General features: G+C 38.7%; 1 protein-coding gene across 4 annotated transcripts in view; it reads right to left on the reverse strand.

The window, feature by feature from the left end:
* SMURF1 (SMAD specific E3 ubiquitin protein ligase 1) overlaps nt 1-14,824 on the reverse strand; it is an 82,396-nt gene that overhangs the window by 66,940 nt on the left and 632 nt on the right. The window contains exon 1 of one of the 4 annotated variants that reach the window (XM_014539093.1): nt 8,802-8,857. The exons of the other annotated variants lie outside the window; for them this stretch is intronic. Coding sequence (XP_014394579.1) covers nt 8,802-8,853 — 52 coding nt within the window. The 5' untranslated portion in view covers nt 8,854-8,857. Of the gene's footprint in view, nt 1-8,801; nt 8,858-14,824 lie in introns of those variants that run through there. 4 annotated transcript variants of the gene reach the window in all.

Below are 14,824 nucleotides of genomic sequence, written 5' to 3' on the forward strand. Positions count from 1 at the left end.
GACATACCATCGAGACTGGAGGAGTGGCAGCTGGGTTTCAATGAGAACTTCTAACACGGTTTTAAGTAAGCATGTTGCAATCAACCAGCAAGATATTAAAGCTAGTACAATGAAGGAAGGGCTAAGTCAACTTCCCCTGAATGCCTGCTGCGTTTTTTTCAGGATGTCCAACACCATTTGGTACTTACGATACTTAACTTGCTTTACAGACACATTCATCTCCTCTGGTTGGAATGGTTTTTCAAGGGTCTATTAGGGAATCTGATGTTAACTTTGTAACAATGCATAGACCACGTAAACAGTATTTTGTTCCTCTGGTCTCTATCCACTTCATGATGTATGGTAGTTGCCAGACAACCTACCACTTAGTAGTTATTCAATAAATGTTTGTTAAAAGAAACTTGAAGACCATTTAGTCTAAACTTGGCCCCAATAAAGGATTCCTTGTAAAGCACCCTAGAAAGACTACCATTCATCATTTGCATAAACACAGTAACGTAACACTTACTACTTTGTGAAGGGGCCTAATTTATTCCCTCATTAGAGGGTTTTCACTGTTACCAAGTTCCTTTCCAAACAGTATCAGCAGTAGACATCACCACTAACTTCTCTGAGCACTTACCTGCACACCCTTCCCAGCACTTTCCACGGCTAGAAAGTGGTAAAGCCAGGATTGGAACCCAGGCCCCCAGCGTCCAGGCTCTTAGCCATCACGCTACTCTATTTACTGGCTGCTGCGCTGCTGCCCTCTGAGTACAAAAGAACCCCTTCTGCACGGCAGGCTCAAAAACAAGAATTTATCATCTCACTTCTTGATTGAATCTCTCTAACGTCTCACCACTGCTATCCAGACAGACCCCTCAGCCCTCCCCTGAAGCCTGTGTCCTCTATTCCCTCTACCTGCCTGGCATCTCTTACTTCATTCAGTGTGACTTTCAAAAAGGCCACACTCTTGCTCCACTCTGCCTTTACGTTATTACCATGTGCTCCCTCCCCCACCTGGCTCTTTCCAGAGCCACTTCAAATTCGGCTTCCACGGCAGACTTCTCTGGCCCACGAGGAGCTGCCTTTAAATCCGGCACTTTTCTTCATGAATGTCTCACTTCCCCGTGCTGTTAAGGTCCCAGTAGAGACAACTATATTTTTGCAATACTCCTTTCATCTTTAAGTCTCCTGCTCAATACTGGATGAAGCCAGTGTATATGGCTTTGGCACTTATCCTGCTTTAGAAATAATTTTAGAAAATTATTAACAAATTTGAATGCAAAAAGTATGAACTATAAAGAAACACCACATTAAAATAACAAAAAGATTATTTTTTCTTTCTATTTTTCAATAGTTACATTTTAAGAAGAAACTACAGAGATAGATATGCTACATTTGTACAGTGACACAACTGGGGTAAAATGTATTTCTCTGGTAATTAATTCAAATGATTATTCTCTAATTAGATACCTTTTGTTCTTTAACAAACTATCAGTTCATTTGAACTGGGCTCCTTTAAAGTGTCATGCATTTCACAACTATCAAGAGAAATAGGTTACATCAATCAGGAGAGGCTGATATGATGCAGAAGCACATGGACCTCTCAGAGGTTGATTCCTTGCTATCATGACACATCCAACACAAGTTGGGCCTGGTGGGGCAGGCTGGGGCATAAGGGGAGCCTCTGGTCCACTTACTCAGCCAAGGACTCTGGCTAATAGAGGTGCCACCCTCTGATACCCAGTTCAGGGTGCTCCATGGCAGAGCGGCAGGCTCTTACTACTCTAGCCCCAGAGTGGGGCAAATCACTTCTTCTCACAGTTCCTAGCCAGAACCAATCATGGTCCCACCTAACGGCAAGGCAGCTGGGAAATGAGACATAGTCACTGAGCAGTGATGTTTCTGCCACAAAGGCAGCTCTGGAGATAAAAAAATGAAGCAATCCCTGATTATGTGCACACAGTATGCTCCCACCTGTGTGAAAGAGAGGAGAAAGGGGGACAGAAAACCTCTGGAAGAATACAGGAGACACTAATAATACTGTGGCAATAATAGCTTCCTCTCTGGAGGCAAGCTGGTTGACAAGGGACAGGGAGAAAGGGAGACATTTTTAATGGGTATCCTTTCAGATCACATGCATGCATTATCTTTTTTAAAACTAAAATAATTTTTAGGCTGTGATGTACACGCTTCAAATTAATGAACTGTTTGTTTGTTTTTCTGAATAAAGTGCAACCTATTCTAATATAAGAAACTCCAAATCATTGACTCCTCCTGTGTGAAATTAAACACCTGGAGTAGCAGCGCCATCATCACATCCTTTTGTAAAGCCTGCCGGGTGATCTTGGCTGGCTTCTGTCTGTCACTACTAAGCAGGTAATGAGAAAAGCATTAAAGTTGATAAAATGACTCCTTTTGGAAGTTATTTTACTGTTAATTCAATTTAGCAACCACTTTCTAAAGTAAAACTCCTTTTCTAAAAGTATGTATTTTTGTCTGCTAAGCTGAACCCTATACAAAATACAGCAAACAAACCCTCTTGGGTTTCCAAAAAGAAAAACAACACTGCTGTTTCAGAATGCATTAGAATATGGGATGCACTGAGATAGTCTTTTTCAAAGTCATAATCAACGCCGTCAAATAATATTTACGTACTGCATGTGCCAGATGTGCCAGGGAACAGCTCTGGAGCTCATGACAAGATAACCCAACCGCATATCTGTTCCATTCATGCGGTTGTCTTCAACAAAAGTGGGATCCTGCTGACATTCAGCGTATGAAGTAAGCCATAAATTATGCAATAAGTAACAGTCAAGTCTCTAGAAAGACTTCCATAATTCACTTCAATTTTAATATAAAAAACAGGACTAAAAAAAGAAAACCCAGGCTCATAATATCCCATTCACAATATTCTAAATACCAGGCTCCAAGAGAAATAGCGCTCTATCAAGGTTGTGTGATATCCTTACAGGTTTTATTTCTAAATTTATGCTAAGCATATTACACAGCCAACATTTTACTACACCAAGTTGGTACATAAATAGCCTGCGAGTATGTCTCAAGAACTACAATATACTGTCCACATTTATATTTTAGTGGAAAATCAACTACCACACATAGCTTTCAAATATAAGTATTATGCTTTCTAAACTGAATGTGTTTGGGTGTATGAAAAGCATTTTCCTTATCAGGCTTCCTGACAACTTGGGCTCTTCTGAAAGGTCACAGGCACTGTCATTTAGCCTGCCTTTAGCTTCCAAATAGGTTTACTCAACCAATGTTAGTGATTTCCAAAACCATATCTCATTTTTTTTTTCTAAATCACTGAGGTAAAGCAAATAACCTAAGTTGCCAACCCTATCACTATCTTATATAATCCATTATTAAACCTATACGGGGAATCAGTAATTATTACATTGCCAATATCGCAACATATGAGACCAAATCCAACGTGAGTTTAGGACAAAAACAAAAATGAAAAGAAATTTTAGTTCACACTGTGTTATGTATAAACTGAAGACAGATGGCATTATTCTGTGGGTATGCAAACAATTTCCAGGACTTTCAAGTCAGAGACGGCCGTAATACCAAATACCACTAAGACACATTTTTTGATATGTTAACATCTCTGAAGTCTTCAAATGAATCATATGTTACACTGTAATTATTGGTGTTTCTTTTTTAGTGGTACATAAAACAATGGTTTGACTTTCTAGCAGAGTTAACTTAGATTACCTGAAATATGATAATGTTAATAATAGCTAACATGTATTGAACACTGACTATGTACCAGATACTGCATGTGGATTATTTCATTTAATATCCACAACACTTATTTTACCCATTTTTATAGCTAAGGAGACTAAGAGGTGAGGTCACTTGTCTAAAGGCACAGACTGGCTCCATCCCAGCTTTTACCACCCTGGTCACCGACTTTATGGAGGGAAGAGTTTTGGGGTCTGAGAGAGCCAATAATTTCTTGAAGCATGGGTTCAAAGCTCAGCCAAGCATCCTAAAAGCACATTTTATAAAATGAATATAGGAGCAAAAATACAGAGCTCCAAATATCAAGAACAGATATATAAATTCAAAGCCTTTAGCGTAGGGAAGAGTTGGTGATCATCTATCTAATAAAAAATTATACACTTGCATAAAACCAATTTTTTCTCTTTCTACACAATCTGAATTCAATTTACAAACAATTAACACGAATGTTTCTTTCTTAAAATACCTTATTACCTCTAGAGAAATGATGTAAGAATGCATTCCTACAATCTGAATTTCTGTATTTCTGTTTAAATCTTAGTATTGAAATAATCCCAAATAAAAACACACTATACAACAATCCAGAAACGTTCTATAATACAAATTGACAATGGAATTTGTTGGGGTTAGTTTACATATAAAGCCACCATTCCTAACTCTTGGCAAAAATGTTTGGCACTTTTACAAAAATGCATCTTTTGTTTCACACTACTACAAAGAAGGTACTCCTTTTTCAGAAGTTCATTAAACAGTAGCTTTACCATTCTTACACTCAGCATATACAAAACTATCATTATACTTTAAAAACAACAAAAACGGTATTGTCTACTTATTTGTTAGCTGCCTTCCTAACATCCATTTTTCCTGTTCCCTCACAGGCCCCAGTCCTTTGTTGGGTAGTACTACCACCATTACTAGATTCCATGGTGGACCTTAATTGTCCAACCAGCACATCCCATCATCCTGGCCACAGTGGTTGGTTCAGAGACGCACACAAGACCCAAATTAGGTCAATCAGACGAGAGGATTCAACTCCAGGACTCCTACTCCAGGAGCGAGCTGTTCAAGAAGTGGACTTAGAGCCTTTCTGCTGGTTAGCGCTAGAAGCAGATAGCCACGGGAGCTGCTGGTAGTGACCTTTTGAACACACAGGGAAGAGCCAAGAAGGGCTCTGAGGTCACTGTGAAATGAAGGGAGACCAGCTTCTTGCCATGCACATGTAACTCGTGAAATCTGAATAAACCCTGTCAACTGTACCAATGTTGACTGTCAATTCCCTGGTTTTGATATTATACCACAGTTATGTACAATGTTAACAATGGGGGAGGGTAAGTGAAGGGCACAAGGACCTCCCTGTACATTTCTTTGCAACTTTCTGTGAATCTATAATTACTTCAAAATTAAAAGCTAAAAATATATTGCATATTTGAAAGTTGCTGAAGTACATTTTAAAAGTTCTCATCACAAGCCCAGCCGGAGTGGCTCAGTTGGTTGAGCATCGTCCTGTGCACCAAGATTAGATTCCTGGTCAAGGCACATACCTGGGTTGCAAGTTCGATCCCCAGTTGTGCACATAGGGAAGCCAATCTATCTGTGTTTCTCTCTCTCTCCCTTCCTCTGTCTAAGTATGTCATCAGGTGAGGATTAAAAAAAAGTTCTCATCACCAGGAAAAAAAGTTTTTTTTTAACTATGTAATATGATAGATGTTAACTAGACATTGTGGTGATCATTTCACAATGCATACAAATATCAAATTATTATGTTGTACACCTGAAATTAATATGTTATATGTAAAAGATATCTCAAGTAAAAAACACACACAAAAGCAGAATAACAATTGTTTTTAAAATAATAATAAATTAAATAGATAAAACTCACATGGTGTGTGAAAAGTATGCATCTATTTCTTTTTGGACCAAATATATGGAATTTCGGTTTATAATATAGTCTATATAACTCTCTGTTCATATTATTTTAATAACAGTACTAGTTATTTGAAAAGAAAACAAATCTGAATCTACACAGGAGATCTCAGGAAGAAAACCTGATATGTAAACAAAATACTACATAATAAATTAGAAACTAGTTATTAAAGTTTTGACTATAATTCTTTTTGACCCTTTTTAATATTACGCCCAAGTACAGACCTAGATTTTTTTATATAAAGATATTTGCTAGTGCCTGGTGGCGGGGGCGGTGCCAGCAATCTGAGTTTCAACAAGCCTCCTGGGTGACTCTGACACACACCAGGGCAGAACATTCATTCTCAACAGGGCAACATTGCCTAGAAGGGAGCTGAAAATTGTGTCCTGGGAGAGGAAAAAACCTTAGGTATTATAATGCTTATACCAAAGCTATACCCTACCTAAATAATAAAGTTAATAAAAAATGTCTACGGCTGCCATGTAAGGTATGGATTGGAGAAAAGTGAAAATAGAAGCAAAACCACAAGATGATACCATGCCACACCCACCATAAAGGTTAAAATGAAAAAGAAAATACCAAGTTTGGCAAAGATATGGAGCCACTGGGACTCTCGCACACCGCTGATGGGAATGTACATTGGTACAACCACTTTGGTAACGTGTTGGACAGTTTTGTCAAAGTTGAACATCTGCCTACATTGTGACCCAGCACTTCCATTCCTAAGTATATACCCAGTGGAAATGCATACATATCTCACCAAAAGACACACATGTGAATGTTCATAGTGCACCATTCATAACAGCCAAAAACTTGAAACTACCCAATTGCCCATCAACCAGTAAAGGGATAAATTATGGTACATTCACATAATAGCACACTGTTCTGCAAAAAGGATGAATGATAAACAACCAAACACAACAATATAGGCAAATCTCACAAATAGAATGTTGAACAAAGGAAGCCAGTCACAAAGGAATGCATACTGTATGATTCCATTAATATGAAATTCAAAAGCATGCCAGGACAGTGATTATCTTTGGGGAGTGGGGCGTAGAAACTGGGAAGGGAGCTTATGGAGTATTTCAGGTACTAATAACATTCTATTTCTTGATCTAGGTCAGAGTTTCTCCAGCACTACTGACATTTTGGATGGGATAATCCTTTGTTGTGGGGGTCTGAGTGTGCATTATAGGCTATTTAGCGGCATCCCTGGCTTCTACCCACTAGATGCCAGTACCACCCACACAGTTGTAATAATAAAAAATGTCTTCAGACATTGCCAAATGTCCCCTGGGAGGCAAAACTGCTCCCAGTTGAAAATCATTGATCTATGATATAGTTACACAGGTACGTTCAGTTCATGAAATATCAACAAACTGTACATTGCTTTTTTCTGTATGTATCGATATTCAATATACAGAAGCAGGAAAATATTTAGGAGATAACTATCGCAGGCATCCCAGTGAGAGGTGACATTGCCTAGGACTAGGGTGGTAATAGCAGAGATGGAGAGAAGGAAAAAGATTCAGGATATGGTATATGAGGTGAGAGTTGACAACTTCTAGAGAATGAGAAAAAAGAGAACCAAGGAATGCTTTTTGCCCAAGCAACTGACTGGTTGATGATGTCATTTACTAAGATGAGGCAATTAGGGTTGGAGCATCTTGGGGAATAGTTAAGGAGGGGAATAAAATCACAAGTTATCCAGAGGCAACCCATGTGCTGTTCCTGTACAAGAAAATATAACATGTACTCTCAACTCTTTCAAACAGTCAGTCTTCAATTTGGTTTCTCCATCTCTCCCCCCACTGTACACAACTGAACTTGTCACTGGCCATCCCTAAATTGTCAGACCCTGGGAAGCCCCGTGCTGCCCTGACAGACACCTGGCCATCCTGACCACTGCTCCCGGAGCTGAAGCCAGAGGCCGTGAACACAGAGGGAAAGTGGAGGGGCTGCAGCAGCCAGGAGAAAGGGCAATGTTAGCAAGTTGCTTTGCATCTCCACTTTAGAATCAGCCAAAATGAGGACTTTTATAATTAATCTTTTAACATTTTTGTAATGGAGAAATAAATACTATTATAGCAAAGTGGTTTGGGTTACAAGTAACATTTAAGTAAAAAAGGGCAAGCATCTGTCCAAGCAAGAGATGATTACAGCTTGAACTAGAATGGGGGCAATGGACAATAAGAGAAGACATAGTCCAGACAAGCTGTGGTAGAGAAATGACAGGACTTGAGGATAAATTAGATATGAATGACAATGAGTCTTGATTTTTGGTTTGAGCAACTGGGTAGATCTAACGAAGTGGGGAAGACTGGGGAGAGGACGGTTTCTGGGGTGGGGGGACCAAGAAGACTGTCTTGGACATGTTAAGTTTAAGGTGTCTACTAGGCATGTTGGGGGGCGGGGAAGAGCAATGTCATGTTTCCAACCTTCCATAATTATAGAGGGAAAAAGGCTACCTTATCCCAGAAAGCTTGTCTAATTTTATGAGTGTGAATTATCTTCACTAAAGCCTAAGAAGAGTTCGACTAATGTCCCATGAGTAAATGTGAGCCTTCTCCTGCATATGACTGTTGATTTTCTGGGAAAGCATGTACATTTATTACAGTTGGATTAAATGTGCTTCTGAGTATTTTATTTGTACATGAAATGGTTATTCATTTAAGACAGGAGAAAGTATTCTTTTCTCTTCTGTAGAATGTGTTTTTAAAAAAACTGCATGCTAACATGTTTGTTTGTTTTTTAACCTAGAAATAAAAACACATGCAAAAAGAACCCAAATCCTTTTTCAACTTGGCTTGATATTTTGGCTCAAGTGAGGAAATACATAGAACTCTTTGGAAACTATGAAAAAAAAGATATGAGACATTAATAATACTGACATGTATAAACAGGCAGCAAGTAATTCTCAAATCTATAATTTGTAGGAAAATATATAAAAATACAATCCAGTAATAGTTAGGATTTTTATCCCACTGATCTAATAGAAAAAAAGGCAATAAATTACCTGCCTGATATAGAAAAAGCAAGAGATAACCAACCCCAAAAGACATTCCAAATAAATGATATAAACCAGCACTATTATTTAGAATCAAGACCCATCTTTCAAAGGACTCACCATAGAAAGTAGATCTAGGGAGGACCAGATTTCTGAACCTGAAAAGAATCATTTAGGCTTACTTTAATACTAGAGGCTCGGTGCACGAATTTGTGCACGGGTGGGGTCCCTCAGCCTGGCCAGTGATTGAGGACTATCTGGCAGGGGGGTGAGGGGGTGCCCAGCTGGCCAGCGGGGAAGGACCCTGGGAGGTTGGCTGGCCGGTCAGGGGGCTGGTGGGGGTTGGGGGGGAAGAGGCTGCTGGAGGTTGGCTGCGGGAGCGCACTGACCACCAGGAGGCAACTCCTGTGTTGAGCGTCTGCTCCCTGGTGGTCAGTACACATCATAGTGGCTGGCCGTGGGCTGGCCCTGCCCCTGATCAGGGTGGGGGCCAGATGGGGGGAGGGACTGCAGGCGATTGGCCGGCAGGCCCCGCCCCCTGGTCGAACTCCTGGTTGAACTCCGGGTCGAGGGGACAATTTGCATATTAGGCTTTTATTATATAGGACAGTACCAAACTGCCCTCCTTATTCTATTGTATCAACTTACATCTCAACCAACAGTGTGAAAGAGTTTCTGCTTTCTACACCTTTGTCATCATGACGTATTTTCAAACTCTTTGGTCTCTGCCAATCTACTAGATGAAAAACTGTTTCACCTTTAGTTTTAATTGGTATTTTGTTTAGTATGAATAGGGCTGTGTCTTTTTACATATTTAAAATTCCTTTTCATTCTTTTCTGTGAATTATCCATATTCTTTGCCCAATAGGTTACTGGCCTTTTTGTCACTGGTTTTGAAAGATCTTTATATATTAAGGAAGCTAGACTTTCATTTTCATACAGATTGCAAATTGTTTTCCCGGGTTTGTTTTTGCATATTGATTTTTAACCAATTTTATTTTTCCATGGAAAAATTTTCTATCCAACTATTATACTAAGGTTTTTTTAACTACTTATAATTGCTTTTCAGCTGATTCTTTTGCATTTAAGATATAAAATCATATCACCTGCAAATAATAGCAATTTTGCTTGCTTTCTGATGTCTTCCTCTAGTTAATAACAACTGTGACAGTGTACATCCCTGTACTGTTCCTGATTTTAATAGAAATGCTTCCAAGATTCCATAAGTGAAGATGATGCTGGCTTTGGCTTGCAACATGATTTCTCTAATGGACTCTCTGAATGCGTAGAGAATTTAACAATTTGTTCTTGAGCATTATTTTTCCGGGCTTATCAACAGGTTCTACAGTTGTTCTTCAGTGTCAATGTACATCATTAGCCTTAGCATTTACATGATGATTTAGGAATAAGAAGTAAAAGGAATCTAGGACTGTATTTACATTGTGCTGCTCTATAAATAATTCATAACTGCTCATCAAGCTATTTAATTAATATCAAGTCCTTGTGCAATACAAAAAGGCAGGTATATTGCATTTTGGATAGAAAAACTGAGTCATGAAAATATTATAATTCCATCCACCCCCCTCTTCATTGTGGCACGTTTATGAGTAGAATTCAGACCTTCTGATTCCTAATCCAGTGTTTCAGCCACAAGAAAGCACTGTAGCCTTTAGAGAATTTAGCAGATGCCCAACATACGAAGAAGAAAGCAGGCTGCCATCTATAACCCGCAGCTTCACAACGTCCTCTTCCAGGCTCCTGAAAGCAACCTCCAAGTTGGACTCAGGAGCTTCAAACATCTGAAATGCATCACCCAGCAGCCAGCATAATAGGTTCGTGCTCAGTGATACATGATGTTGCCGACATTCCTCAGCCAATTAGAATTCCTTTCAGCTGCAATGGAGGTGAACACAGCTGGAATTACAGAGTGGGGTGCATCACCAGCCGCACTGATTGTACATTATTTAAGCTTTGTTTTAAAACAATAAAAGGATTTTCCCCCTTTCATCCAGAAATATGGAAACGTCATTCCACTTAGTTAAATATCTAAATGGAGTAAATTGCATCTGTAGACACAACAGTAATTCTAACATTTTAAAAAGATTTGCCTGATCTAGACGGCTAGGAGCTTTTGTTTTTCCAACATAGCTCTGCAGCTCTTCTTTGACTAGATGGCTTTAAGGACCAGTCAGCTGGAGTCAGAGCGCTGTGGACAACAAGCCAACCTAAGGTAGGGGCTTTCTCTCAATGAAACTCACTACAACGAGCCAACCTAAGGTAGGGGCTTTCTCTCAATGAAACTCACCTACAACAAGCCAACCAATAATTTAACTTGCTCAGTGACCCTAACCCCACACAATTTTAATTCTCTATTTGTTAAAAAAAATATTTAACCTCTAAAATGGTTTTGAAATCACAAAAATTTGACTCAAATAAAAATCCTAAAAGCTAGGGTTTCTCAATTAGAAAATACCAAAATTATTTCATCATGTCAGGTTTTTTGTACTTCCTTTTCAGTCTAGCATGCACTAAAATAGATAATTCAGCTATTTTAACTTTTAACCAGTGCCCGCAAATGTGTTACACAACAACCAGTCTAGTTAACTGGATCATTAAGCTGATGTTGAAATATTATGGGTCAATCTTTCTTTTTTGTATTCATGAGGAAATACTTCTTCACCAGTGACTCAGCCCCCAGAACCTCCCTGGTTCACCCAATGTTCCACACTAGAACCTGAAAATGTAACCAAACAGAGAAAATGAAAACCTGTAGAAGAGAAGGAAAACTCGAAGTTCAGACACCACTGGCATAATTGCAAAATAGAAGTTTTGAAATCTGACCAATAAATGGACTTGCAGTAAAAAATTCTACTGGGACACATCACAACTACTGCAAAAGTACAGATAGAAATAAGTACATGAGATATTTCATTTCTCAAGTCTGTAAGTTGGGTCAAGAAAATGAAAAAGGAAAAAGGAATTTATAAAAGGTTTTTCTTAAGACAACACAAATGTGATCAAATAACAAAATCAATAATAGTCCTGTATATGGCAGAATGTGACTCCTTTTAAAGTATAACTGCAGTTTAAGTTTTGCAATAGGATTTGATTTAACTCATTCCACATCCTTAAACAATTCAGCTCAAAGAAGTGCCTTGACTGTACCTCATAAACTTGAGGTCAACCTTGAGGAAAATATGTAAACTCAGGTGCAGTGCAAGGCTAAAACCTGATGGCTAGCAATTCCATCTTATCTGAGTGGCCGATGTTAAAAGTTTTGCCTGCCTTGTATAAGGGAGGTTCTTTGCTGGTACAAAGGGACAAAGGCAACACTCTTAACAGCTTTATCTTTCTTAAGAGCAATCTAACTATTTCAAATCAGTTAGGTCACCTGTTATTTATCAATTAACGTTATTAACAGTTATTACTACTATTTCTCTCCAAGCTGCATCACCCGAATGACAAACACAAGCCAGCCTTACATCACATGAGCTACAACTTAAAAAATAGCCTCCATTCCCATATGCTATCAAGGGAGGTTTCTCTCCCCACCTCTAAGTGGAATTAGAATTTTTTCTCTTCACAACACACAGTCACAATCCAAGAGATAGAAAAACACAAAGTGGTCTGAGAGTATTTCAAGGCATAAAAGCACAGAAAAGTTTAGGCATTTGGTATTTCAACTAACTGGTTAACATTAGATACAACTTAATTTGTTTGAAGAGCACTGTGGAACCCTTAGAGCTCAAAATTCCATTCTTTTACCCAAGTGGCCTAAATACCGTATTTGGGATTCATTTATGTACCACATAAGAACAAGGTTTTTGAAAATCCTGCTTGAATTTAAAATAAAAAGGTTTCCCAAGTGTTTGATTGGCCAGTGAACTCTAAAATGTCTGCAAGAGCCGAAACCGGTTTGGCTGAGTGGATAGAGCGTCGGCCTGCGGACTGAAAGGTCCCAGGTTCGATTCCGGTCAAGGGCATGTACCTTGGTTGCGGGCACATCTCCAGTAGGAGATGTGCAGGAGGCAGATGATCGATGTTTCTCTCTCATCGATGTTTCTAACTCTCTATCTCTCTCCCTTCCTCTCTGTAAAAAATCAATAAAATATATTTTAAAAAAATAAATAAAATGTCTGCAAGATAATGCTCTTTAACAAAGATCTCTCTATTTTGAAAATACTGTGCCCAAACCTACTTATACCTTTAAAAACTATTACCCTGCTAAAATACCACAAAGACATTCTTTTAAATTATATTCTTTTATATAAAAAGACTCAAACATTCTTCTAGTGTTTAGGCCAGATTTCCAAAGCAGTTCAACAGACTACCTAATAGTTTTTAAAACAAAAGGGATTCCACAGGAATTTTTTAAAAAAGAAGAAATCATAATTGTAATCAATACAAAAAAAGTAATGCTTGGCATAAATCAAACATAAGTCATGTGTTTTAACACAAATTTCTAAATATCAGGATTGAGACCTAACAGAAAACATAAACACCCAACGGTAATTTGGAATAAGCCAAATTGACAGATCCTGTAAGAAGGAGAGTCAAATAATGTTATAAATGGAGTTAAGATCTCATTTTATATATGAGGAAACTGAGACCCAGAAAGGTTACATAATTTGTTCCATATCATGCAGTTTATGGCAGGTCTGACCAAAATCAAGCCTTTTAATTCTAAATCCAATGTTCTACTCACCACCAAATATAATTGTAGACCCCAAAATTGTAAATGCTCTTTTATAACACCCATGTCTTCATATTTTGCACTGAATTACCCTGTGTGGTATTCACTAGTTAGAATAGCTCTCATTTCTAAAAGTCTCATTTCCAAGTATCACACGTGGAAATAAACTCTGAAACTTGTAACAAAAGTATACGCTCTTGAAAGATGGCTAGCCTACTTGCTAAAAGTGAAGATATTTCAAACTCCCGACAAACTTAAAGATGAGGCCAAAACCCAGCCTATCTTCAAAAAATATCTAGTTCCAACGTTTCTGCGTACATTCACATCAACAGACAACTGGCATCATGTGTGTCCACAATCATCCCTAAACTCTCAATCCTGTTGCAGCAATGACCACACTCTGTCGTGTCATTAACAACATCACCCGGGAAAAGGTGTTTTGGAAAAAACACTCATCATCTGATCCTTTACTATCAAATGAATATTAAAACTCTTTGAATAATTTTTGAAGCATTTCTACATCCATGACATCTAAATTCCTGAATCAAAAAATAATTTGGGAGGACAAACCAAGCCCTCCCTTTCACAAGGAAAAAGCCCACAGCCAACCTGCCTATTAGGATTAATACATATTATACACCTGACACAAACATTGTAATTAAAGCCTATTATTTCTAAAACATTAATCACATTTCTACCCCAAATCAGTTACTTTTGCTTTTAACAAAAAAAACCAATCTGATGGCAATTATAGATTTAATTTGTAAATGAAAACCAAATTAAAGTTGTCAGTAATTAAAGTTTTACAAGCATTACAAAGTCAAATACGTGGCTTTTATGTAACCATAAAAATAACAATGTATACACTGCATCTACAGAGTAAGAGGTGTTAAAATAAAGGATTGTTTCTCCAGAAGCAAAGATCCCTGGGCTATGCCCGTTACTTCACAAAACCAGGGTTTGGGTCTGGGTCCAAATCATCATCTGATCTGGTCATATTATCTAATCATAACCTGAGCAGGCATTTTTATACCTACAAAAAATTATGACCCTCTTCTTGAAACAAAAAATGGATCATGCAACAACGGTGGATTTTCAAAGGAAAACGATCACCCAGTGCGGTTTTCACAGATTCACCAATGATTTGGGCTATGCATCTGCCATGAAGTGTCCCGAAAATGCCCACTTGTCTCTTTGAAAGGGACTCTGACTTTGGAGTCCTCATCAGACCCGTCGCTGAAGAGAAAAATCCAGGGGAAACCCCCCTTGCAGGGATCAGCCCAAACTTTTCACTTCCTCTTCAGAGCTGGAAATATTCGCGTTTGGAAAGTCCCCCAGCAGAACGGTATTCGCAACACTACAGTCCGGCCTCCGCTAGGCACTGGGACCGGGAGCAGCCGCCCATAGCGAGGAGGCGAGGGCGAGGGGCGGAGGAGGATGGGGACCGGGC

This window comes from Myotis brandtii, unplaced genomic scaffold (genome assembly GCF_000412655.1).
Source record: "Myotis brandtii unplaced genomic scaffold, ASM41265v1 scaffold208, whole genome shotgun sequence".
Taxonomy (NCBI): domain Eukaryota; kingdom Metazoa; phylum Chordata; class Mammalia; order Chiroptera; family Vespertilionidae; genus Myotis; species Myotis brandtii.